This window comes from Saccostrea echinata, unplaced genomic scaffold (genome assembly GCF_033153115.1).
Source record: "Saccostrea echinata isolate AGI-Se365-2 ecotype Australia unplaced genomic scaffold, CSIRO_AGI_Sech_v1 ptg000034l, whole genome shotgun sequence".
Lineage (NCBI taxonomy): Eukaryota > Metazoa > Mollusca > Bivalvia > Ostreida > Ostreidae > Saccostrea > Saccostrea echinata.
In genome coordinates, this window is record NW_026889783.1 from 3,329,067 (window position 1) to 3,354,844 (window position 25,778).

Genomic DNA, 25,778 nt, shown 5'->3' on the forward strand with positions numbered 1-25,778 from the left:
AAAAGTTAAATAATTATTCATCATGTACAGGAAAGCTTTTAGTTTATATGATATATTTGTGACGATCTTGTCATTTGTTTCATATATTTTGGACGTTCTTTCAGGTAAATTCAGTCATCCACTGGTTGTAGAATACATCTGTGCAATACAATCTACTCCTGTGCTGCAGTTTACCTGCACTAGTAAGATCGGTATAGATCGCTATTAGTAAATGAATTTATGCTGAATACAAGTGTTATATATCTTTTTTTAAATCGTTAGATTTGGGTCCTTTATCATTCTTAAATCATTGCTATTTCAAAAACTACCTCACCTGAAAGAATCCTACAACAGCTGTAGCTTGTACAACTATAACAAATAAAAATCGCTAAAATCGGATAAGATATATTATGGGACTGCTTTGTATTGTGGTGTTCAAATGGGTTTTATTGCTGGTAGCCAGATAGCTCAGTAGAGCACCTGACTAGTCACAGTAATGATTTGGGGCCGTTTGCGAATCCTGGTCTGGTACATTGCATTTTTATCCTTGTTGGTTACATTTGGGTGCTGTTCCATGCCCTGGAAAGCCTGGTTTGGTGTCTTCATTGGTGAATACCTATAAGAAGGAAGAAATGTGGCAGTCAGAAGGGTTTAATCCCAGGTGGCCATATAGCTTAGTTGGTAGAGCAACTGCCTAATAATGCGGGGGGTCCAGGTCGAATCCTGGTCTGGTCTGTTGCATTTTTTCCTTGTCCAGTTATAATATTATTATTTGACTCCTAATGCTATAGATGAGTATTTGGACAATGAGAACAAAAGATTAACATAATCAATGTTTAACTAACTTAGTATATACTAACTAGTATATGCATATGTCAAAGACAGTTTCTTTCAAGGGCTCCTGTAAATATTGGTAAATAACCAAAGAGTGTTACAATATATTGATTGTGTAGTGATCATATTAAAAGGTTTTAAATCTACAGCTAATGAAACTGCTGCCAATCACCACTAAGTCTTAAAATGCTGTTAATTTAATAGATATTGACATGTAGCACTGTTTATTATATGTTTATTAGATATTGCTGTGATGGTGCTGTTTATTTGTTTATTATATGTTTATTAGATATTGCTGTGATAGCACTGTTTATTTGTTTATTATGTTTATTAGATATTGCTGTGATTGTGCTTTTTATTTGTTTATTATTTGTTTATTAGATATTGCTGTGATCGTGCTGTTTTTCCTGGATGGCAGTGCTGTGTGGGGAGCTGTATCCTTGGCTCTGGTTGCCCTGTCAACGTTTGCCATGCAGATTTTCAGTTTCTGTTGGCATGTTACTGATGGTACCATGACAATGAAGACCTTCCTCCTTCATGCATTCTTCTTGGCTCCTTTACACAGGTATGCAACATTCTGTATAAGTGGAAATTAAGTCTATCATGTAGTTTTCAAGAAACTTGAAACTAGCAATGGTATAATGTAAGTTTTAATGTTATGTATGTTTGCTTTGTACTAAAAATGTCCCTCACTTGTTCCCTAGCAGATGTCCTTGACTTATGTCACTGAACTTTTAAAGAATGAATGTTTTTTTTTTGCATAAACACTTTCCTTATTTAGATATTGGAGAGTTTTGAAGCTTGGAATAAAGTCCAGAAGAACAGGGAGTCAAGAGGATATTGAAGCTGTGTACAGTGCTAACAATGATGTCTGCTTACTTCGTCTGTTTGAGTCCTTCCTAGAATCAGCACCACAACTTATACTTCAGCTCTACATCATTATTTCATTCCAGCATTTTGATTGGATAATTGGTAATGCATCACATAAAAAAGTTTGTAAAGGAGTTAGTGTGTTTAAAAAAAAATTGCCAATACAAAATACTTTTATAAATGCTTTGTTATGTTTTACATTAATCAGCGCATGCTTTTTATTTAAACACAAAGACAGCGTGATCCACAAGTATTTTCTATAACATGGCTGCAGTATGCACGATTCGTGTCATTCTTCACCACATAATTTTTTTTTTTTTTATGAGGAATGTCCACTTTCTTTTCCCTGACGTCTATTGCTTGGTCTGTGTCAGCCTACATGGATGGTCTACGCCTGGCCTATCAGTCTGACTACAAGAGAAGTGGATTTACCATGCTTGTTCTAACTCTGTGGCAGATCACCATGATCAGTGGCAGAGTGTTAGCCATTGTTGTGTTTGCTTCACATTTTAAAGAATGGATAGTTTTGGTTTTAGGTGGGAGTTTGTTTTTTATGATTTATTATTTATGAAGTCATTGCAAGAATGTGTTGTCTTTCAGAAAAATGAGAATTCAAGTTTCTTTTTTGAAAATAATCTATAAATACATGGAAGCTCACTGGCTCTCAAGTTTAGAGTTTGTTTTGTTTGTTTTTGGAGAAAAAAAGAAATGTGAAATGTGCATACATATATGTATATTTCAATTTTATGGATATATAAATGCCTATATTTTTAGGTATACACTGGCTGGTGATGACTGCCTGGATAACGCTACAGAATGCTGACTTTGGAGACACGGCATGTGAGAAGCGAATCTTTAATGCCGTGTCTGGCTTCATATACATTTTCTGCTTTCTGAACCTGAAAGATGGCCCCTCTCGTAAAAGACAAACCATTTACTACATTGTTACATTGATGGAAAATTCCGTCCTGATTATCCTATGGTTCCTGTATAAACCTAACACCTCTCCTGATTGGTTGAGCATTACCACACCCACTGTCATTTATGGAGGATTTGTCGTAGGTATGCAGTATAATAAAGTTTTTTTTTATATTAATAAGGATACAATTCTTTTTCAGTATGTACCAGCATTTTAACATAATTTTTATTTTTGATGGGTAGAGTTTGAATACATAATTTGGGTGGGACCTCAATAGTGTTTCAAAGTTGTACATTTGAATATAAAGCAATAATTCTTTGAAAGTCTTCTTTTCAAGAGCCACTGGGCCAGAAAAGGAGAAACTTATATGAAAGCTTCCTGACATGACGTAGATTTTAATTGTTCAAATCATGGCCCCAGGGGTAGGATGGGGGTAAAACAGTAAAACTTGTTTAGTATGAACACGGATATAGGAAATTTACAGATATAGCAATGTTTTTTGAAATCCCCACAGAAACTGTTTACAAAACCTTGTAAAACTAACTCTGATATTGCAAATCTATGGATATAGAAGCCTAATTTTGTGTCCCCTAGAGGTTAAAAATAATGAAATTCACATCTTTTATAACAAATCTACGGATATAGGAGCCTAATTTTGTGTCCCCTAGAGGTTAAAAATAATGAAATTCACATCTTTTATAACAAATCTACGGATATAGGAGCCTAATTTTGTGTCCCCTAGAGGTTAAAAATAATGAAATTCACATCTTTTATAACAAATCTACGGATATAGAAGCCTAATTTTGTGTCCCCTAGAGGTTAAAAATAATGAAATTCACATCTTTTATAACAAATCTACGGATATAGAAGCCTAATTTTGTGTCCCCTAGAGGTTAAAAATAATGAAATTCACATCTTTTATAACAAATCTACGGATATAGAAGCCTAATTTTGTGTCCCCTAGAGGTTAAAAATGATGAAATTCACATCTCATTTATAACAAATTTTTAAAGATCATAGTTTGTAAAATATTGAACTGACATTATTTTTTGTAAGCATGGTCATGTTAGACATATTGATATTGAATCATCCCCCATGTTGTGTGTTACTCAGAGATCCCTTCAAATTAGGGGGGGGGGGGTAATATGGGGTCACAATTTTTTGTGGGAATGTAAAGGAGAAAAAATCTTTCAAAAATCTGATGAGGAATAGCAGGGCTTCAGTTACTCAGGTAAGCATTGTGGGCCATGGGTCTCTTGTTTATTTTCATGGTGATAGATGTATTTAAAAAACCCCACTGTACTGAAGTATAACTGCTCAACTTTTGTTAAACATTATACCTGCAGGTTCAGTTATGATGTTTATGTATTACCGTTGCTGTCACCCATCCATGCCAAAAGTGAAAAGAGAAAAAGAAGTGGAAACTAATTGGTTCAAACGTATAGCCACCATGAAGGTATAAACAGTATTCATAGTATATTGTGATGTGCATACAATCTTGAACCTAGATGAATATGGAATACAATAGGAAGAAAAGCTGAGAATATTGAGATTTTGGATTTTAGTGAGTATTATATTGGCTGTTCAATAATCAGTATCTTTGTCATTTTTTTTCAGCGCAGAGAGCAGGGGAAAACTTTATTCAACACTCCAGAATCGTCATTTCGCATATCAGAATGGCTGACTACATCAGTTAACCTAAGTAGCTGTGACAGACAGAACAACAGTGTACAGATGTCTTTAAATTCCTCCATACCTGACATAGTTCCAGAGAAGACGTCTGCACAGTTTTTCAGTGGAGAATCTCTTTCGACTTATCACAGAGCCCCAAGCATTGAGTCTTCCATGCAGGAATCAGAAGGTAACCTGACTATAGAGTCTGGCCGAGTGTCATATATTAGCTCAAGTAGCACAAAGCAGCTGATATCCTCAACAGCCAAAACAACAAAGTCACCCAGGTATCAAGTCAAAGCAGAAGTCAACCAAACGTTTTCTCCTGATCAGGTTTCTCCCAGTGGATATATTAGTAAACAACAAGGTAGCCCACGAAGTGTACCAAGCTGTAACAATTCTTACGTGAAATCAAGTATTGAAAATTCCTCCATTAATTACATTGAGGAAAAGCCTTCTCTCCAAAGTTTTCATAGGGAGAGTAGTACAGAGAGATTGAGGAGTGGGAAAGAGGGTGCGGGGGTGCCTGGCAGCGGAAATTCCTCCTTTGAGTACAACAGGAAGAAAATATCAATGTCGCCATTAGACCCAGCAAAACTTTGGGAACTATCACAGCAGAGAATTACTCTAGAGAATTCTAGAGCTTTACAAGATTCCCAGCAACATGGGATTTCTCCAAGATCAAGAGAAGGTAACTCATTCTACATGACCAGTCCTGATGCACCCAGTGATTCAGTGATAAGTAGTAGAAGGAATTCTTCTGCTAGAACTAGCCATTACAGCACCACATTTAGTGACTCTCAGTACAATTCAGAAGTATCTGGAGAGAGGGATGGAGCCAATTATAGTGGAACATCAAGAAGTCAGTGGACTTCACAAAGCCAGACTGGATCATGGGATAATGCAGAGCCATCAGAGTTGTCCGAGTTCTTTGCTGATATTTCATCTCTGCATTTCCCAGCACCTGGTCACAGCAGAAGGTTCATCTCCTCTTTGTCTGAAACTACTGATCCACAAAATTCATCATTTCCTTGGCCAAATGACAATGATGTATTTTATGATGAAGGTGATATTTCAGAATTAGTTTACAAACAAAGAATTAGGGAAGCACTACATGGGAAAAGTTATATGTATCATATTTGTGAAATTTCTGATGCCACTACTCCTAAAAGACTGTCCTATAACAAACAGTCAAGCGGAAGTTCCCCTCCTTTTATTAATGTGACCCAAAGGTCCCATTCATTGGGCAGAATTTCCTCTGAAAAGAGTACAGATGACAGTGGATACCATTATTCTGAGGAAGCAGAAACTAATGTGAACCAAAGTGTCAACTCTTACAACAGAAGAGACTGTGTTCCAAAGACTGACTGCCATATCAATTTAAACAGAGCATTGATGATGAGTCACACATCAAGTTCATCATCTCCAGTAGGCACAGATTATACAGGAGATGGTACCTCCATACGAAAGTCACTTTTACCAGGTTTAAGCTACCTAATGAGTGATTCAGATACAAGTTACCTGAAGAATTCTTTGAATTCATCAAGTCCTTTCATGGATGCTCCATTGCAGCACAGCATCACAGTAGAAAGCTGCAAAGAGATCAATGATTCCAATTCACAACAGAACAATGTTTCCCCACTTCAAGTCAGTGTCATTGAAACATCTCCTCATCGACTTGGAAGAAGTGTTGACCTATTTAACTCTAGTAGACTTGAACTGAGTGACCTTGAAGGTCCTAAAGCTGTTAACTCTCAGTTTCCTGTTGTTCCTTCTATGCTGCAATTAGAAAAGCTACAGGTTCTGGAGCTGAAGGAATCCCCATACAAATTTAGAGAAAGATGCAGTGATCATGTCTCGAGCAGTGTTTCACTTGTCAAAGGAAAGGATGACCTAAATATAACTGATTTAATGGAATCTCCCTATAAATTTAGATCCCAGGGCTATGGGAATACTACACAGAATAAAACAGATAGAAAGTTCTACACCATTCCAGAAAAGAGAGAGAAAAATCTGGATATTCCATGCAGAACGAAAAGTAAAATTGCACATGAAGACAAAGAAAATAGAATCATAGGTGAAAATGAATGCTACCTAGCCCCAGTTTCAAGAAACAGGAATAAGAAAGGAAGAAAAGCTAGGACAACATATAAAAAAAAATGCACCAAACCCAGAACTCGAGTCAGTGCCCTGAAGAACTCTTGTTATGCTTACTCAGACACAGACTCGGATGGAGAAGTGGCTTCAGACTTCAGCTGTAGAAGTCAGTATGGGGGCACTAGTGACTGTGATTTTGGATTCTCCTCCTTTACAAGAGAAGGTCAGAATTTCAGTGGAAAAGACACCAGAACAGCTCTGAGGTCTGTAGAAAACACCCCCATCTTTTCTCCCATAGTCACCCCAGACCATGTGGACAGAGAGAGGGTGTGTAATGCTAGTGGACCAATCATGAAGCCTGTTGTCAGTACACCTGTCACAAGGTCAACAGGGGAAAACAGATTATTATTTATAGATGAGCCTTCAACAATAGCCGTATAATCAGGCAAAAGAAAAAAATTAGATCATTCCAAATAGTTCTTTAGTCACATCTAGAATGCATGCAACAAACTTACATATATACCGGTATGGTACATGAATAGTGAAAAGTTGTGCAGTGATTATATTGTAATGTACAATGTCATGTGGTGTAGGAAATTCATTAAGTATGACCCCTCCCCTTCTTTTTATCATCTGTAAACTGTGCCATATTGGAAATGTAAAAATGTTAGAAAGTCATATTTGATGTAATTACAGTTGAACTTCAGTATCTTGAACATCAGTATCTCAAATACCATGGATATGTTGAAGTCCCAAGCACTTTTTCTTTAATTATTTTACCCTCAATATCTTGAATTTCTTGATACCTCAAAGTTTTTCTCTCAGTCCCATCTAGTTCCGGATAATGAAGTTTGACTGTATATCATGACAATATTTATAAACAAGTGTCATTAGGTCAAAGTCAAAGAAGCTAGTTGAAGTGTACAATTCTTGTCAGGACTGTGAAATTGTGATATATGTACATGGAATGCTGTGAAGAGGGAGGAAGTATTGAGTCACTCTTTGGTATCTGTCATTTATTTTGGGGAAACTTGGTAATATATTATATTTTATTCTAATTGTATACATTAATTTGATTTGTATACCAAGTGTAAATTGTGATCAGTAATTAAGTCAAATGCAAAAGTTACCATATAAAATGTTTACATGTAAATCTGAGATATTTATTATATTAGATCATTCAAATTCTTGTATTGGAGGTTTTTTAGTGCCATAGGCCCTGAATATTGAGTTGATGTACAGTGTACATGTATTTGTGATGCACAAGTAACTTTAAATTCTCATATTAATTGCTAGATGCATATCAGTGAATATCCTCATATTAAATTGGCTTTTTGTACATATTCTATGATTGTGCTTGAAATAATTAGGCTTTTGTAGGATGTTTTAATCTAGGCAGTCTAACACAGTGTTTAGCAAACTGCAATACTTTAGTTTAGTTTTAGGACTGCTTATTAATTTGATAACATTGTCAGTTTTTAGTAGAAAAAATGTACAAATCTTGTCTTTCTTTTTCAAGTCCTTAATCTTCAGTGGAAAACCTGAAAATCATTTGAAGATGTCCTGCTTTGCCTTTTCTTGATTATCTCCTCTTTCAAGAGAACATTGCCCTTTATTTAAACAAATTTGAATCCCCTTAACCCAAGGATGCTTTATGGCAGGTTTGGTTGAAATTGGACCAGTGGTTCTGGAGAAGAAGTAGAAAATGTGAAAAGTTAACAGATGGAGGGACATGTGATCAGAAAAAAATCACTTGAACCTTCAGTACAAGTGAGCTAAAAATGGATATTGGTTTTCAATGAAAAAATGATGAAACTGCAGTATACAAACTAGAGCTATCATTCTTTGTTAATGTGTGGCCTATCCTGAAACAAAATTCAAAAGAAATCCTGCTTCTGCATTTCTCTCTCAATGATCCCACAATCTGATTGATTTTTCAGTCTTCAAGACAATATATTTTCTTAAATTTTATTGGAAACAGTCAGTTGACGAATTTTATGTTGTTGTGAACATTTGGAAAGAAAAATTAATTTCAGCATTTTGCAAGAGTTGCCTCAAAATTTAGCAAATGATGAAGAGAGCAACTACAATTCCTTCAAAGAATAGTGTGTAAGAGAACTGCAAGGTGTAAAGTTGAAACAATGAGTATAGGCTCATCTTTGAGGTTAGAGCAAGTATCGGTTTTGCGAGTAGCACATAAATTGAGTCATGCTGTTTCGTTCTTTTAAGAGGAAATTTATTGGTCAAGGTTACACTACGAATTACATTGACCTTTAAAATTATATTACATGTATAAATATTGATCATGCAGCCCTGGATGCTAATGCAATAAAAAATGTATGAAGTCATAAACTATGTATCTTTATAAATGCAATGTTGGGTAAAACAGCTCCTTGCAGTTATTAGTTATCCAACATTGCCTTGACCTTTCATATTTTTGTATGACCTTGGGTTAAGGTAATGACACACAACAATTGCTTGATCAAAAACGATTAAAATGACAAGCATCAAGTAAGTCTATCTTGACAATTTAAGATCTATCTTGACTGTATTTTGTATCACTTGTTCAAGATCCATAGATCATGCAGTTGTGTATGTAACCTTCACTTTCTTACTGAATTCAATCATCTTCCTGTGAAGTCGCTAATGTATTGGTTTGAATACTCATTCACAGTATGAATTTAAATTAAAAATCTAACCATATACATGACATCAAACTGTGAGAAATGCATCTTTTAATAACAATACATACAAGTGCATTTGGAACGGATTTTATTCATCATTTTACACTATGAAAATCTGGTCTGCCTGGAAAAAGACAATGAATTTTTCCCAATGAAATTATGAACATTGAATATATTTTTACAAGTATGGCAACAAGAATAACTGGGGGAAGGCACCCAGTCAGTTTGTTTCTCTTAAGAAAAGCAATTCCTGTGTCTGCATTCAAAGAATATTTTTTAATGATATATCTTGCCCTGCATTGCCCACCCATCCACAAATGGAGGTCCCTTGCTAGCAGATGTACAATTTTTATGATCAGAGCTTCAATAAATAAATAATACTGAATTATTGTAAGAAATATTTCAATCCTTGTTTTTCATGCAAACAATCTTCTCACAAAATATTTTACAAGTATTGAAGTTTACTCTGAAATGCAAAGCATTATGTGTTGAAGTTTACTCTGAAATGCAAAGCATTATGTGTTAAACATAATTTGATTGTGGAGGTAATAAATCACTTATTTATTCATAATACACACATTATTATGGCATAAATGTTTATATGAATAATGTTACAAATGATACAATTCCCATAACACAGATACCTTAACAAAATATAATAACAATAATAAAAAATATATATATAAAATGATAAGATCAAGCAATTTCACTCCCAGCTCTCCCAGTCTTCTTCCTATAAAGTGAAGAAAAATACATAATTATGAAATCACAACACAGGGCAGGAAATATATAATCTACACAGAATCTTGAAAGTTCCATGTATTTTTTATCAAATACATTTCAAAAATACCCCTTCTCTGGTTTTAAAACATTATTTACTAATGGGATCAAACAAATTATGTTTATACTGAATCAAAATTGTTCATCACTGGCACTTCGCTAAAAGTGAGTGCATTTATTCTAACGGCCCACTTAAAATTTGGGAAAAAGTGCAGAGCAGGCGAAAAACAAGCCTGTAAATGACAATGGGTAAACAGTCCTTCCAAGTTTTTCTTAGAGTGCATCATCATTCTGATACATCAAAGTTAGAAAGTTATCAATATGGTGTTGAAGTATAAAATTTGTTCTACATAAGAGTGGGGATAGTCTTTATTATGGCACGCCAAATTCACAAAAATGAGCTAATCATAGTTTCACAGTTGATAAACTAGGTTTATCGACTGTAAACTATAGTTTACAGACCGTAAACTATAGTTAATGATGATAATCTATATTTCACATATGTAAACTATAGTTTACACGATAATCTATGTTTCACAAGCGTAAACTATAATTAACACGGAAAACAATCATTTGCTACTGCAAAATATAGTTTATCTGATAAATATAGTTTCACGATTTGTAAACTATGATTTACAACTCTAAACTATACTTAACAAATGTAAATTATAGTTTAGGCTTTGTAAAGTATACTTTACAGACATACAAAACGCCAAATTCACAAAAATGCGATAAACATAGTTTTACACTTGAGAAACACAGTTTAGGAACAGAATCTCTTATTTTGTATCGGAGATGCACAATTTTCTGTGAAACTAGATTTCACGACTCTAAACCATAGATTACAATCAAAACTATAGTTAACAATAGTTTTTTTTTTTTGTAAATTATAGATCAGCTAATCCTAGTTACAGCATTATAAGATTTTGCTATGTAACGACAATTGTTGTTAAATATATATGCATGTATATTTCTTGTTGGCATTATAAGTAAATGTTCTTTTATTTTAAAGCAAATCTAGTTGGAAATAAAAAGAAAAATGACTGGAAAATTATTGATTAAAATTTTATTTTTTTTATTTAAAAGAGAAAAATAGAGACCGAAATGCGTGATCTGTCATTAATAAAATACATGTATATCTTATATTCATCTGTAAATAAAGACATAACACAGTACATGTAACATTGCAGAATCTGTTTTTCAACAACCGAATTTTCTTCATACATAAATAAAAGTGGCCTTTCACGGAACAAACACAACAAATATTTGGGACTTCTCTCTCATTTTCTCTCTCTTAAATTCAAAGGAGGACGTTGAAACCCCCACAACCCTATCTATATCCGCCACTGCATTTCCTCTCTTTCAGTTTCTTTGTTTTGGTGATGAGATGTGGCAGGAAAATGCTTGGCACATTGTAAAATGCGCTTCACCCTCCTTTGCTTGAGCAAAAATCTCGTAATATTCTGTCTTTTAAAAAATTAAAATTTTATCATATTTCTAAAAATTTCCCCATAGGAAATGTATATATACACGACATTTTAAAACAAATACAATTAATCCTGTTTAAATAGATGATATATAACTCGGTCTTTGCTTTAGATAATGCCCAACATGTGTCCTTAATATTCTCCGCAATGATAAAACCTATACCCCATTATTGCTTCTCGCGATTGGTGCTGCGAAATTTCAAATTGAAAACTATCGTTAACAGTTAACAGGTGTTTAGATTCAAAAACTATATTTAACAACTCTTAACTATAGTTTACGAGTGTGAATTATAGTTTATTACGATAAACTATGATTGGCAAATGTGAATCATAGTTTAGCTCTCAAAACTATAGTTTACGATCGATAAGTATAGTTTACGTCTGTTAAATATAGTTTGTGAGTATAAATGACAGTTAACTATAGTTTACAACCGAAATCTGTGGTTAACGAATGTAAAACATAGTTTATCTGATAAATATAGTTTCACGATTTATGAAACTATGATTAACAACTCTTAACTATAGTTCACGATTGTAAATTATAGTTTACAGATGTGAATCTATGTTTATCAACAAAATCTATTGTTAAAGTTTAATTATAGACAGATAAACTTAGATTAGCATTCGTAAACTATAGTTAACAACCGTTAAATATAGTTTTACAGATGAAAACTATAGTTAACGAATCATTAACTATAGTTCACGGTTTGTAAACTATAGTTTACAGTCGATAAACCTAGTTTATCAACTGTGAAACTAAGTTTCGCTAATTTTTGTGAAATTGGCGTGCCATAGATAAATATAGTTTCACAATTTGTGAAACTATGATTAACAACTCTTAACTATAGTTCACGATTGTAAATTATAGTTTACAGATGTGAATCTATGTTTATCAACAAAATCTATTGTTAACGTTTAATTACAGACAGATAAACTTAGATTAGCATTCGTAAACTATAGTTAACAACCATTAAATATAGTTTTACAGATGAAAACTATAGTTAACGAATCATTAACTATAGTTCACGGTTTGTAAACTATAGTTTACAGTCGATAAACCTAGTTTATCAACTGTGAAACTAAGTTTCACTAATTTTTGTGAAATTGGCTTGCCATTCTTTATATATATAAAAAAATTATGAGAAGAAAGCACTCCACTACATTCTACCATTTGTGAAAATCACATCTACACTTACAATGTCCCCTGAGATACTGGTGTAGTCGGCAGCTGATAAGTTAAGCTTCTTTGCTATTTCATCTGCAGCTTTTAGTTCCTCCTCTGTTAATTCTACATCAAAGTCTCTCTCCCAATCATCATCTGTACTGTTCTCTGTAGGGGGACATAACAACAAAAATTAGCATGCCTACACCAAGGAGAATGCAGTAACTAGAGAATACCAATCATCATCTGTATTGTTCTCTGTTCCGGGTCATCAAACAAAACTATTAGCATGCCTACACTGAGGAGAATGCAGTAACTAAAGAATACCAATCATCATCTGTATTGTTCTCTGTTCCGGGTCATCAAACAAAACTATTAGCATGCCTACACCGAGGAGAATGCAGTAACTAGAGAATACCAATCATCATCTGTATTGTTCTCTGTTCTGGGTCATCAAACAAAACTATTAGCATGCCTACACCGAGGAGAATGCAGTAACTAGAGAATACCAATCATCATCTGTATTGTTCTCTGTTCTGGGTCATCAAACAAAACTATTAGCATGCCTACACTGAGGAGAATGCAGTAATTAGAGAATACCAATCACCATCTGTATTGTTCTCTGTTCCGGGTCATCAAACAAAACTATTAGCATGCCTACACTGAGGAGAATGCAGTAACTAGAGAATACCAATCATCATCTGTATTGTTCTCTGTTCTGGGTCATCAAACAAAACTATTAGCATGCCTACACTGAGGAGAATGCAGTAATTAGAGAATACCAATCATCATCTGTATTGTTCTCTGTTCTGGGTCATCAAACAAAACTATTAGCATGCCTACACTGAGGAGAATGCAGTAACTAGAGAATACCAATCATCATCTGTATTGTTCTCTGTTCTGGGTCATCAAACAAAACTATTAGCATGCCTACACCGAGGAGAATGCAGTAACTAGAGAATACCAATCATCATCTGTATTGTTCTCTGTTCTGGGTCATCAAACAAAACTATTAGCATGCCTACACTGAGGAGAATGCAGTAACTAGAGAATACCAATCATCATCTGTATTGTTCTCTGTTCTGGGTCATCAAACAAAACTATTAGCATGCCTACACTGAGGAGAATGCAGTAATTAGAGAATACCAATCATCATCTGTATTGTTCTCTGTTCTGGGTCATCAAACAAAACTATTAGCATGCCTACACTGAGGAGAATGCAGTAACTAGAGAATACCAATCATCATCTGTATTGTTCTCTGTTCTGGGTCATCAAACAAAACTATTAGCATGCCTACACTGAGGAGAATGCAGTAATTAGAGAATACCAATCATCATCTGTATTGTTCTCTGTTCTGGGTCATCAAACAAAACTATTAGCATGCCTACACTGAGGAGAATGCAGTAATTAGAGAATACCAATCATCATCTGTATTGTTCTCTGTTCTGGGTCATCAAACAAAACTATTAGCATGCCTACACTGAGGAGAATGCAGTAACTAAAGAATAACATTGAAAAAAGGAGAAACTTTTCTCTTGATATAAACCCCCTACTGGAAATTTTTATCATACTGTAGATTCCTTATTTTACGCGAGTACTTTATATTGCAAAATGGCCCTTAGACGTCACATGGCGAGAACAATAATATGGAGTAGATGTTTGATTTAGAGATCTTACATGGATTATAGCACCATTAAAATAATTTTTATTTCGCGAGTAATACTTCTCGCAAAATTACACAATATTTAATTCCTTGCATATATTTGGGAATCTACAGTATACATACTACAACACTGTATATTAAAAAAATTTACACACCTATTCAGTGTACCGGTACATTCAGGTAACTATATTAATCCTTATTAAAATCATCAGATGGGTCACTTTAGCTAACAAACCTATATATATACCATCACAAGGTTGCAAATAACATTTCAAATCTTAATAGCCACATGGACCCCCAACTTTACAAGTTTTACAGGCCCACATTGATATTTTAAATGGGGCCTACAATTTTCTATCCACTTTGTAAGAAATTCTCGATCCTTTTGTATTTTAATCTCTGAGAAGTATACTTTTTTGTCCACAATCTTTCATTTCCCTGAATAATTGAAACACCATAAATGATATTGCATGAAATTTTCATAATTTTCTTCATTTCGAGACCTCGCAAAATCATGATGTTAAAGAGATTCAGGGTCTAGAAAACATTTTGTAGGTTGGAAACAGTGAAAAAGTGCATTTAACTGTAGAATTAAATCATGGCCAGGTTCTGGAAAAGTTCTGATAAAATTCTTACTCATCTTGGTGGGCCAATACTTCTTCAAGAGTTGGTCACCCACAGACAAAATTACTAGCACTTGCTAGTGGGCGAGTGGTTATTTGCAACCCAGCATCATTAAAATCAGGACATGGAATCACTAGGTACACACAATCTTATTTACCTTTATTGGAATCGGAAGATGGGGTCACTCGGTCAGGGTTGACTACTACCATGTCCCCTTTGTCCTTGGTCTTGACCTCTTCCTCCGATACGTCAGGTGTTGGTAACTCTGTTTTACTCTCCTTTTCTTCTGGATGACTGACAATGTCTGTACCTGAACGTTCACTTCCTTTTACTGTTTGTTTATGAGTTTCTGTAGTGATTTCTGGGTCTCTGATTTCATCTGACACACTCTCTTCTTCCTTTGATTTTCTTGTCTCCGGTGAATCTAACGTGTGAGGGTGTACTGTCTCACTTGATATTTGTTCTTTATCTGTGTCCTGCTCTGGCGGATTGACTCTGCTTTCATCAGCAGTCAGATTATCAGGTCCCACATTTACAGACTTACTCTTCATTTCCTCACTGGGAACTGTATCTTTTACTACCTCCTGTGGTTGTGATAGCCTCTCACTTAACTCCTGTTTACGATCAGTTTTGTCAGCAATGGATTCTTCATCTCCACTCCAGTCATCTAGTATCATACAGAATTTGTATTAACTGAGTGAAATATGGAGTTGACAAATTAGAACTATTTATCTGGTAATCATTTGGAACCAACGATTTCATTTAGTATAAAAGGTGCCGAGAAAAATACTATAAACATTACACTGACGTTGTATTCTATTTAGTGCCTTTGGCAGAAAGCAACTACCAATAAATCAAGTACCTCTCTAAATATCTTGTGCATATACTTTATATTTAGAACCTTCAGAAAGTGCTTAATCAAGTCTATGCTAACTTGTTGGAAAATCAATATCTGCCAAATATTTTACATGCTAAATATAATACATTTAAAGTATACCATTATTATTTCGAGACATATCTTATTTGTGATTTGTGATTTGTGAACATGAAATATATGTATATCCGCAACTACTGATATTTAATGTCACAACTAGGGAAATACTGGACATAAATACATAAATACTGTAATTGAGTAGAAGGTCACAAAACTTGTGTTTATTTCTTGCACTTGAATAAAAGTTTACAGTATTAAATCATGAAAAATTTACAATCCTAGCCAAAAACAGTCACTAGCCTATCATTAACAAGTTTCATGGAAATTTGAATTTTGAAATAAAAAAAGTACACAGATCTTTTAAAAGTGGTGCATCATCTTTACCTTCCCAGCTAATGGAATCTTCTTTCTTCTGTGCCCGCTCAGCTCGCTTCATTAATGCCAGTTTTCGTGCTTCATCTTGTTCAAGTTGATGGACTTTATAAAAATACCTCTTCCAGAAGTCAGCATGAGATATCTCAGCAGGTACCTTGGAATTAAACTCACAAGTCTGATTTCATATTATGTTTATACCCTTATATTTATATCTGACAGAGCACAGCTTAAGAAAATCAAATGGGGGAGGGGGTGGGATTGGGGGGTTAATTACCCTTGTATAAGATCTTACTTTAGCAATAGTAAATAACATTAGGCACAATATTTAGAAAGGTTTCCTTCCCTCTAAGTAATAAACTTTCCAGCAATGTCTTGATATGTTTCTTTGCAGCATTGGAAGGGGAGGGTAGCATATTCTTTACTGACTAAAATTTAATGTGAACGGGCTTCTAGAGTCTCGTTTTTTAGATATGCACTACTTCTTGGACATTTCACTAACCTTTTTCTCATTTATTGATACAAACAAGTGTACTCTACTGTAATAGAGAGATAACCAAAAGCAATGACAAGTTACCAGTTTTGTATAAAATGCACGAAGCTCCACTTTTGAGACAAGTAGTTCTGAAACATCCCCTTTATGTTTCTCTAGGTCAAAAGACTTCTGCCATTCTTGGAATTTCTCTGGGGACCCTGAGGGTTCACTGCAGTATGTTTCTGGGTCGATTTGTATGGCGTGAAGGCGTGCCTTGGCCCTGTCGTACACTGCCTCAGAACTGACAGGCTTTTTTACAGGTTCCTCTTTGTCCTCTGGCTCTATCACTAAAGCTTTGGACAAGCCTTCCAGGAAAGAGGTAACACCACTCTTCAATCTGTCCTTTGCTGCAGATGTGTTTTCTGTCTGTGTTAGAATAAAGCAGATATTTAGCAGACATAATTAAGTAAGAACATGTTCTTTTGGGGGTTACAAAATGTACTGGTAGTGAAAAAGACTTATGTATTTTAATTTTAATAAGTATTGTCTCAAACCTTCAAAGTATCTTTCAGTTTGTCACTTGTATTAGCCACTGCTTTACTGGTATCTGCAGACATAGTACATGTGTACTCAGCCAGATCTTTCTGAACCATCTCCAATGCTGCTTTTGACTAGAATTACAGTAAAATCACAAAATTAAATTAATTGCAAGTTATATAACTACACAGTACAGTTTTATAACTGCTTTAAGTCATAAACAGTTACAATACCATTACATTATTGTACATGTACTTGGGAAATATTAACTCATACACAGGGAAAAGTGGCTCACGATATTTATGTGATTTTCTTTTTATCGAAAATTGTGTGAAAATCATGTAAAAATCATATAAATATTTTTTCATGCAAATATCATGTGAATTGGTTTATACAATATTCACATTTTTTTTCTTGAGAAGTTTTCTTTGCATGATACTTATGCAATATACATATTAAATTCTTATGAATGTTATATCAAAATCGGATAAAGTTTTCACAAAAATTTCATGTGTCTTATTCTTTTTCATCTCTTTCTCATGCAAAGAATTCACATAAAATTCATTTATGCGAAATTTATGCGAGCCACTTTTGCCTGTGTAATTATCAGATACAAAGTACTAACCTTTTCCTTGGCTGCCTGCAGCCAGCCATATCCCCACCATCCCCCCTCTTCGTTACCACTTGACCTTTTGTATAATGAAAGCATTATTGGTAAATATTCTATCCAAAACCAGCTTGTTCCATCATTTATAAAAGTTTTCCTTTTAGTTTATTGGAGTTTTTAAGTTTGGTAACTTAATTAAAAGCCAAAATTTTCTTTTTAAGGTTTTTTTTTTACCAATAGATTTTGTTCATTTTGTGTAATCTTTTCTGTCAAGCTTGTTATAACATTACTATATTCTGTAGCTTTTTACTAAAACACCATATTTCATTAAATTTAGTTTTTGTTTTTCATAAAAAAGAAAACAAACTAGTGTAGCTAGGTTATGAAATATTTTATACAAATTTACTTAAATTTAAAAACAGTAAACTTACAGTCTTTTATTCTCTGAGTTATGATTTATTAAATGTTTGGCAAGCAGCCTAATACAGCTAGTGTATAATCTTTATAAATATAACTATACAGATATTCCTTTTAATTATTTTAATACCCCCTCCCCCCCCCCCCCCCCAAAAAAAAAACAACAAAAAAACAAAAACAAAACCAAACAACAAGAACAAATAAACAAGCAAAAAAGATCCCCCCCCCCCCCAAAAAAAAAAAATATTGTTTAAATGAAAACTATTACATATTTTGTTCATGAAAATAGTTTCCTTTAAAAATATACTGGGCATAGTTATACAATGTATGTTCAAAATCGTAAGCCAATTAGTCCATTCACTTTTGAAACTAAATGTTGTCCATCTTATCCATATCTACACTAAACTTTCTTGTAACATGAGCATACATCTGGCAGAATATTCAATTCAATGAAGGAGGCCAGACACAGAAAGAAGAAGATATAAAGATATCATATAAAGGCTGATTTTGGGATTAAAGATTTTGGGGATTTTGACATTCCTAAATCATTCATTGTTAATCTGCTGAACAAAGCAAACTACTGAGCAATGCCATTGACAAACTTTTACAGTACTGAGTCAATGACATTCTTTTGTTGCTTACAGGCCTGTACATCACACAATTTTATGTATTCCGCTATATGCATGCATTTGTGCAATGGATAAAAATTATGTCTGTCAATTTTCAACAAAAATGCACACACTAAATACAAACGATATCAAATGGTATCAGCTGTAAGACATTTATATAAATGGAATATGGCCAGATGTAAAAGAAATTGTGTTTTTCAACGATAAAGAAATTGTGTTTTTCAACGATAAATAAAAAAAACAACACGGACGTTACATAACAGGTTCTACTGCAGGAGTTCGGAAATTTTATTAATAAAGTCACTAATGCCCTGTTCACACGGAGAGTTTAATTCGCAGTAAATTAATGCGAAGTAAAATAATGCGAATTAAAATAATGCGAATTAAATTGCGTTCACACGACAGATAATGCGAAGTAAACTAATGCGAATTTTAAAATTTTATTTCTACAGTAAGGCTTTTCAGTAAGGCTATTATGACGTCATTTTCAAATCACGTCACCTTATGCAGAGCAAATCCATTTGACATAATAGTCATAGTGTCTATACACATTTCAGTGATTAACGTAATTTTCCTTTGTTTTGCACTAAAAATGGCATAGGTACCTATAACTGACCACCGTCATGTGGCAGGTGACTTAATTTTGCTCTTACGCATGCGTCAAAATTTAATTCGAATTAGCTTCGCTTAGCGTTCACACGGAGCTAATGCGAAGTAATTTAATGCGCAGTAAACTAATTCGAATTAAACTAATTCGCATTAAATTCTCCGTGTGAACGCGGATCAAATTTAATTCGCAGTAACTTACGTTTAATTCGAATTAAACTCTCCGTGTGAACAGGGCATAAAATTCACTCAATTCACCAGGCCATGAGCTACGCCTTATTGTGGCTTGGTCCATCGAGTGAATTTTATTAACTCTAATGACAAAATGTCGAATTCTATTGTAATTCTATTGCGATGGTAGATCACCAATAATAAAAATAACGAGTATGTCCGGAATAATAGTAAAATGATGTAAAAATTAACATGGATGTAAAATAAAATTTTAGAATTGAAAGAAATCAATCTAAGTTATAAAACAAATGATCACATAATTGAGAATTAGTGTTAAAAATGAAAGTGTTTTTGTTTTGCAAAATTACCCTTCTGCCATCTGTCAGTGCTTTAATCTCAAAACGAAGTCTTAAAAAAAAATATAGTATCTCAGTATGTTGACGCGTACAATTACTATGTGTCTTGTAGTCACGTTATTTTATCAGTGCATTATTTTGATTTGCTGATATACGGGGTTTTCTAAATAAAAAATCATATAATTTTCTTATGCTTTGAGACTACACAAACGAGAAGGAAAGCGAACCCGACTTGAATTCCTACGTCGATAGAAACAGGCGAAGTGACGCACAAACTATTACTTACCTAAATAAGGATTAATTCTTATGTGCAGTAAACTCATATTTTAGAAGTGAAATTGTCATTTGTGTTAAAAATTGCGACAAGGACCATTTATGTCTCTGCAAGGACGTATTATATTTGATTTCCTCGTCTATAAATGCCCCCCCCCCTTTTTTTTTTTGACTGACACAAATAAGAATTTTTTTGTTTCCGGCGCCATTGTAAAGACGAATAAGTAACTGGCAAGATTGGAAATATGCAGCTTACGCCATTTCCATATGTTACAGTCAAAACATTTAATGATAGACCCTGAAATGGGCGGGTATTATTCGACACGGACGGTCTGTGAAAACATTGATTTGAAATTCTAGTTTGAAATTAATTTTCAATCCACCTGAGCTGTTTCAAACGCAAAGTACGAATGTATGATCCAAAAGACAAATAATTTTAATTCCCAAATACATGTACATGTTGTAGGAAATTCATATTAATATGAGTTTTTTAGCCTATAATTTTAACTGTTTAAGGACACGTTAAATTAAAGTCATAGAAGACAGAGATTATTTTTTCAGGGGACGACCATTTGATTCTAGAAAGGGGTGTGTGTGTGTCAAAAATTGTCGAATCAGATCATGCCTTCACATGACAGAATATATTTTTTCTAGGTTGACAAGAGCTATTTTCTTTAGTTTTGTCTTCAACGAAAAAAGTTTGACAAACAAAAACAGGGAGGGGTTGTCCAAACTAAAAAAACTTTCTTTTTTGATTTCCAAGATCGTTCAGCCCCCTCTAACCCCCCTACCCCCCCCCCCCAACACACGCATGCACATACCAAACAGAAATCAAATATTTGTCCCTTTATATTTCTTTAAAAACTGTCTTCTGGGTCAATCAGTAACATCGTGCCTTCTAGCGTAGCTGAAGTGGATTGAAAATGAATTTCAAACTAGAATCTCAATTCAATGTTTTTTCGGACGTCCGTGACGAATTGTACCCGCCAATTCCATTATCTATCATTAAATGTTTTGATTGTAACAGATGGAAATGACGTAAGCTGCAGATTTCCAATTTTGTCAGTAAATGTTCCGTCTTAATGATCACCGTAGAATGATGACAGTGAGTCATTTTTCGACGTCAAACACGGATCTCTAAAACATCAGAGGTGGGATCAGGTGCCATGGAGAAGTAAGCATCCCCTGTCGACCGGTCACATCATTGTGCTCATTGTCATGCAGACAAACGAAAAAATCCGTAGACAATTTCAGTGTTTAAATAATGGCCTAACAATTACATGTTTTATGAAAAACGTCAGTCAGCATATTCGACTTTTAAAATGATAGATTGTATTTGCTGACAAGGTCATTATATCGACCATAGAACTTCTTTGGTCGATACAATGACCTTGTCAGCTGTTACGCTTTCTTTCTTTCAGCCGCTACTTTGGTGGCATTTTAGCTGACCATCCGACTGCAATTCTTTCTTTTTCAATTGATATTCTCAAAGTGATCTTGGGTCTTCCTCGTCAATGCGTTCCATCTTGCTCCAGCCTAGGTCTATTTTGCAGTCATTGTTGCCTTCTCGCCTGCAGTATTTGTCCTATCAAGTTTTATCTCCTACTGCACAGCTGATTTTATCCTTCATTTGTAACTCATTGTTTTTATATAAAATGAAAAATGTGAAGATAACAATGACCAATCATATAAATGTTGTAAAGAGAATCGTAAATAGGGCAAAACACGGACGTGTGGCAACACCAGAGGTGAGATTAAGTGATATCTTTATTCCTAGTGTAACCCTTCCTAAGTGTTTTACATACTAATATTTGCATTTAACTTGAGGCATATTCTTGCTGCTTCTGATATTTATTTCCTGATCTTTTCACCCAGATCTTGAAACTTTGATGCTAAAAAAGCAATGTCACCTGCAAAATTTATGTCTTCTACTCTTTTATGGTGTAAAATCCCCGATTCCTTTTTTCATTCCTGCTTTTATTTTCATTACTCACCCTATTTAAATAAAAGAAACCCGGGCATAACGCAACCCTGCTTCATCCAGGTTTCTACTTGGAAGCATTTTGATATTTCATTTTCTCAATGACTGCACATTCGAATTCGTATAGCCCTCGCACTGCGTTACTGATTTGTTTGGAAACCCGATGATTCCAATACATTTCTGTAAATCCTTAAACTTTATCTGTGCAACGAGTCAAAAGCCTTCCTATACTAATAGTCACAAAATACTGGTAAGTGTAAACTGGTGCTCTCCATTCGTTACTTGCTCTTAAATGTTTCAAAAATCAAAATATATGTTTTGCCGTTACCGTCCTGTTCTAAACCTTGTCTGCTTATTCATGTTTTCTGTAAACCACTTTTTTCATTAATCCGGTCAATCATCATTCCGCAGAACACTTTTCTTATTACTTGCAACACACTCCACTCTAGTTGTTGCATTCTTGCATATTCATTATTTATACAATGAGTCTCTTTTCCGTGTCTTTTGCCACAATCTGCCCCCCCCCCCCCCCCCAATCTTGCTGTACATTTCCGCAAATCTAGCTGCGGTTATTACCACATCTGCTTGTACTATAGTTCCGTTTTGACCCAATCCTTTTGCCTCCCTATTTCGCATTCTTTTCAGAGCTAATCTCACTTACCTACCGTCAATTTTCCTGTATAGATGTTCCCTATATTTCCCACAGCTCTCTTTTATCATTTTTATGATTGTTTCAATCTGATCCCACCTTCCCTTTCTTTCAATCATCTCTGTTTTTAACATTCTTTGTTTTGTCCTTCATTCTAAAAGGTTGTTTCATTTTTACAGCTGAACATTTTTGTAATGGTATATAGCTTTATTCTTATCCAATTTCCTAAGTCTTTCCTGCATCTTCAGCCTTTTCTCTTTAAATTCATAACACTGTTCTTTACATCTTGAGAAGTCTTTATATATTCCCTTCCTAGCCTCTCTTTCAATTTGTCTGAATTACTGTCTCTATATTTCATTTTCTTTCTTTTGTTCAGTCTTTGCTCTCTGATCCATGGTTTACTTGGTCATGTCTCCTCTCCAATCCATGGTTTACTTTGCCATGTCTCCTCTCTGATCCATGGTTTACTTGGTCATGTCTCCTCTATGATCCATGGTTTACTTTGTCATGTCTTCCTCTGATCTATGGTTTACTTTTTCATGTCTCCTCTCTGATCCATGGTTTACTTTGCCATGTCTCCTCTCAGATCCATGGTTTACTTGGTCATGTCTTCTCTCTGACCCATGGTTTACTTTGTCATGTCTTCTCTCTGATCCATGGTTTACTTTGCCATGTCTCCTCTCTGATCCATGGTTTACTTTGTCATGTCTCCTCTCTGATCCATGGTTTACTTTGTCATGTCTTCTTTCAGATCCATGGTTTACTTGGTCATGTCTTCTCTCTGATCTATGGTTCACCTTGCTATGTCTCCTCTATGATCCATGATTTACTTTGTCATGTCTCCTCTCTGATCCATGGTTTACTTTGTCATGTCTTCTTTCTGATCCATGGCTTATGCTGTTTCTTTGGCTTTCCTATTTTATACAATGCTGCTTCCCTGTACACATCCAATATTTTGTCTACTCTTCCTCTACATTATCTAAATCTTTTGGCACCTGAAACCTTTTCTTGATCTGTTCATTGAACCTTTTCCCGATCTAATCACTGCGCAACTTCAAATAAAATTTCCTAGGAACTGCGAACATTAACCCTCGTTTTTCGCCTACATTTTACACACACATAATTCAACATGGTTTGCAGATTTGTTATTAAGACTTTTTTGAAAGCAAAGAAGACGATTAGTAACTGATTAATAATTTAGTAACAGCGTCAATTAATTAGTCCCCAACCGTTGAAACCGAAGGGAACTATAGGTTTCCTCCTCGTCTGTCTGTCTTTCTGTCCCTCCGTCTGTCTGTCAGTCTGTCCCACTTGGTTTTCCGCACTTTATTCTAAATTCTTGTAGATATTGAGCTGATTTTTGGTATGTGAGTGTATCTTGATGAGTTACAGACCAAGTTTCGATTTCGTTCTGCTTCAATGATTTTTGAGGAAATTACGGCCTTTTTAATTTTTAACGGTTTTCCACACGTTTTTTTTCCCTAAACGCTTGGAGGTATTGAGCTGATTTTTGATATGTGAGTGTATCTTGATGAGATACAAATTTCAAATTCGATCCGCTTCAATGATTTTTGAGGGAATTACGACCTTTTTAATTTTTAAGGGTTTTCTGCACTTTTTTCCTTGATGCTTTCAGATAGATATGAGCTGATTTTTGGTATGTGAGTCTACCTTGATGGGTTATAGATCAAGTTTGTATTATGTTCCGCTTCAATGATTTTTTGACGTAATTACGGCATTTTCAATTTTTAAATGGGAACCAGATTACACTTGCCGGCGTGGGAATCGTATTGTGAATGCAATACTCTCCGAATGCTTGTTATAATTGCTCTTATTTACAACTTTTTTTTTATAAAGGGGTGTTAAATTTTGTCCATTCAAATCAGACTTTTAACGGTTACCGGATTTTAAAATACCCAGGGATATCAATAAAGGACTACTTAATCTTTCAGAATGCTATAATTATGAAAAAGTAACTACATGACTATATCTTATTCATTTAGTAAAATTTTATTGTGGTATATCATATAAAATTTGTCATAAGATATGAACATTTTTGGGGTAATTTGGTGGTAAAAATATGATTCCCAAGTGAAACGACAAAAGTTTTGGTATGAATTTGCTTAATAACAATTTGTCATATACATTTACAGTGTATATAGTGAAATTCTTGAGTTTTACCAAAAATATTGAGCTATATATATCATATCCCAATGATTAATCTAAAACATATACTAAATATTTATATATATATAAATATATCAGTTTATTAAATTTGAATGATTTAAAGATAGAACTAGAGGTAGGAAGAAAACAATACTATCGTTTGCAATCCTTTCGCTTTTCTTCACTGTACTTTATTAGGGTAAATCTGATCAAGATTGGTCCTGACTAAGCAATGGTCACTGCTTAAATCGGCTCCTCTAATCACCGTGGTGTGCATAACTGATGTCCTCATCCAACCGTTCCTGATCAAATAATCTATCTGATATCTGTCGATTTCCATGTTGTTTTATGGATATTTTTGTGTGGAAATCTTGTTTCAGTCACAATCATTCCATCATTGAACGAGAAAGGTCACACCGTGGTCCCCCATTGTCAATCATACTTCTTACTGTTCTTCGTACTTCTTTCCTGCTAGTACTAAATTATCCCATTTTGGCATTTCTATTTGGCATGCTTGTTGAACACTGCAATTACCTCTTGCTTTTGGTTGTAGAGGTCTTTTCTCTCCTCGTCATCTGCTTCATTCTTTGGTGCATATATATACTTGGATGTTAGTTTCTTGTGCTTTTAGGTTAATAAAAGGCATTTATAAATCCCTTGCTTTCTGGTGTTAACTCTAGCAGTCCTTCTTTGCTCTTTTGTTCATCATTGTCATCTTCTTACCTTGCTGCAAGTCATCTCCTACATATATATACAACCTACTTTCTAGTATGCTGTTTTGTTTTTCCAATTACTCTCCATCTGCTCTGACTAATTCACGGAAATTCAATCTTA

The 25,778-nt window shown here is 34.4% G+C and overlaps 2 protein-coding genes across 2 annotated transcripts; one reads left to right on the forward strand and one right to left on the reverse strand.

Moving 5' to 3' along the window:
- Positions 1-7,874, forward strand: LOC133199560 (uncharacterized). The gene is made up of 7 exons (XM_061335375.1): positions 1-104; positions 1,195-1,378; positions 1,595-1,785; positions 2,010-2,219; positions 2,458-2,745; positions 3,949-4,058; positions 4,220-7,874. The coding sequence occupies exons 1-7, from the start codon at positions 23-25 to the stop codon at positions 6,809-6,811; spliced, it is 3,657 nt and encodes a 1,218-aa protein (XP_061191359.1). The 5' UTR covers positions 1-22; the 3' UTR covers positions 6,812-7,874.
- Positions 7,875-9,125: 1,251 nt separating this feature from the next.
- LOC133199388 (BSD domain-containing protein 1-like) lies at positions 9,126-19,912 on the reverse strand. The gene is made up of 8 exons (XM_061335193.1): positions 19,888-19,912; positions 17,715-17,778; positions 17,107-17,223; positions 16,655-16,978; positions 16,090-16,234; positions 14,929-15,438; positions 12,518-12,651; positions 9,126-9,787 (listed from the first exon to the last, which is right to left on the reverse strand). Exons 1-8 carry the CDS (start codon positions 19,896-19,898, stop codon positions 9,761-9,763), a joined length of 1,332 nt encoding a protein of 443 aa, XP_061191177.1. The 5' UTR covers positions 19,899-19,912; the 3' UTR covers positions 9,126-9,760.
- Positions 19,913-25,778: the final 5,866 nt, after the last annotated feature.

Coding starts and splice junctions, on each gene's coding strand:
- LOC133199560 (XM_061335375.1), top strand. CDS start 23: ATGTACAGGAAAGCTTTTAGTTTATATGATATATTTGTGACGATCTTG. Junction 1,786..2,009: donor GCATTTTGATTGGATAATTG/GTAATGCATCAC, acceptor TTTTTTTATGAG/GAATGTCCACTTTCTTTTCC. Junction 4,059..4,219: donor AACGTATAGCCACCATGAAG/GTATAAACAGTA, acceptor ATTTTTTTTCAG/CGCAGAGAGCAGGGGAAAAC.
- LOC133199388 (XM_061335193.1), bottom strand. Junction 17,224..17,714: donor TGCAGGCAGCCAAGGAAAAG/GTTAGTACTTTG, acceptor CTGTAATTCTAG/TCAAAAGCAGCATTGGAGAT. Junction 12,652..14,928: donor ATCTTCCGATTCCAATAAAG/GTAAATAAGATT, acceptor GTCCCCCTACAG/AGAACAGTACAGATGATGAT.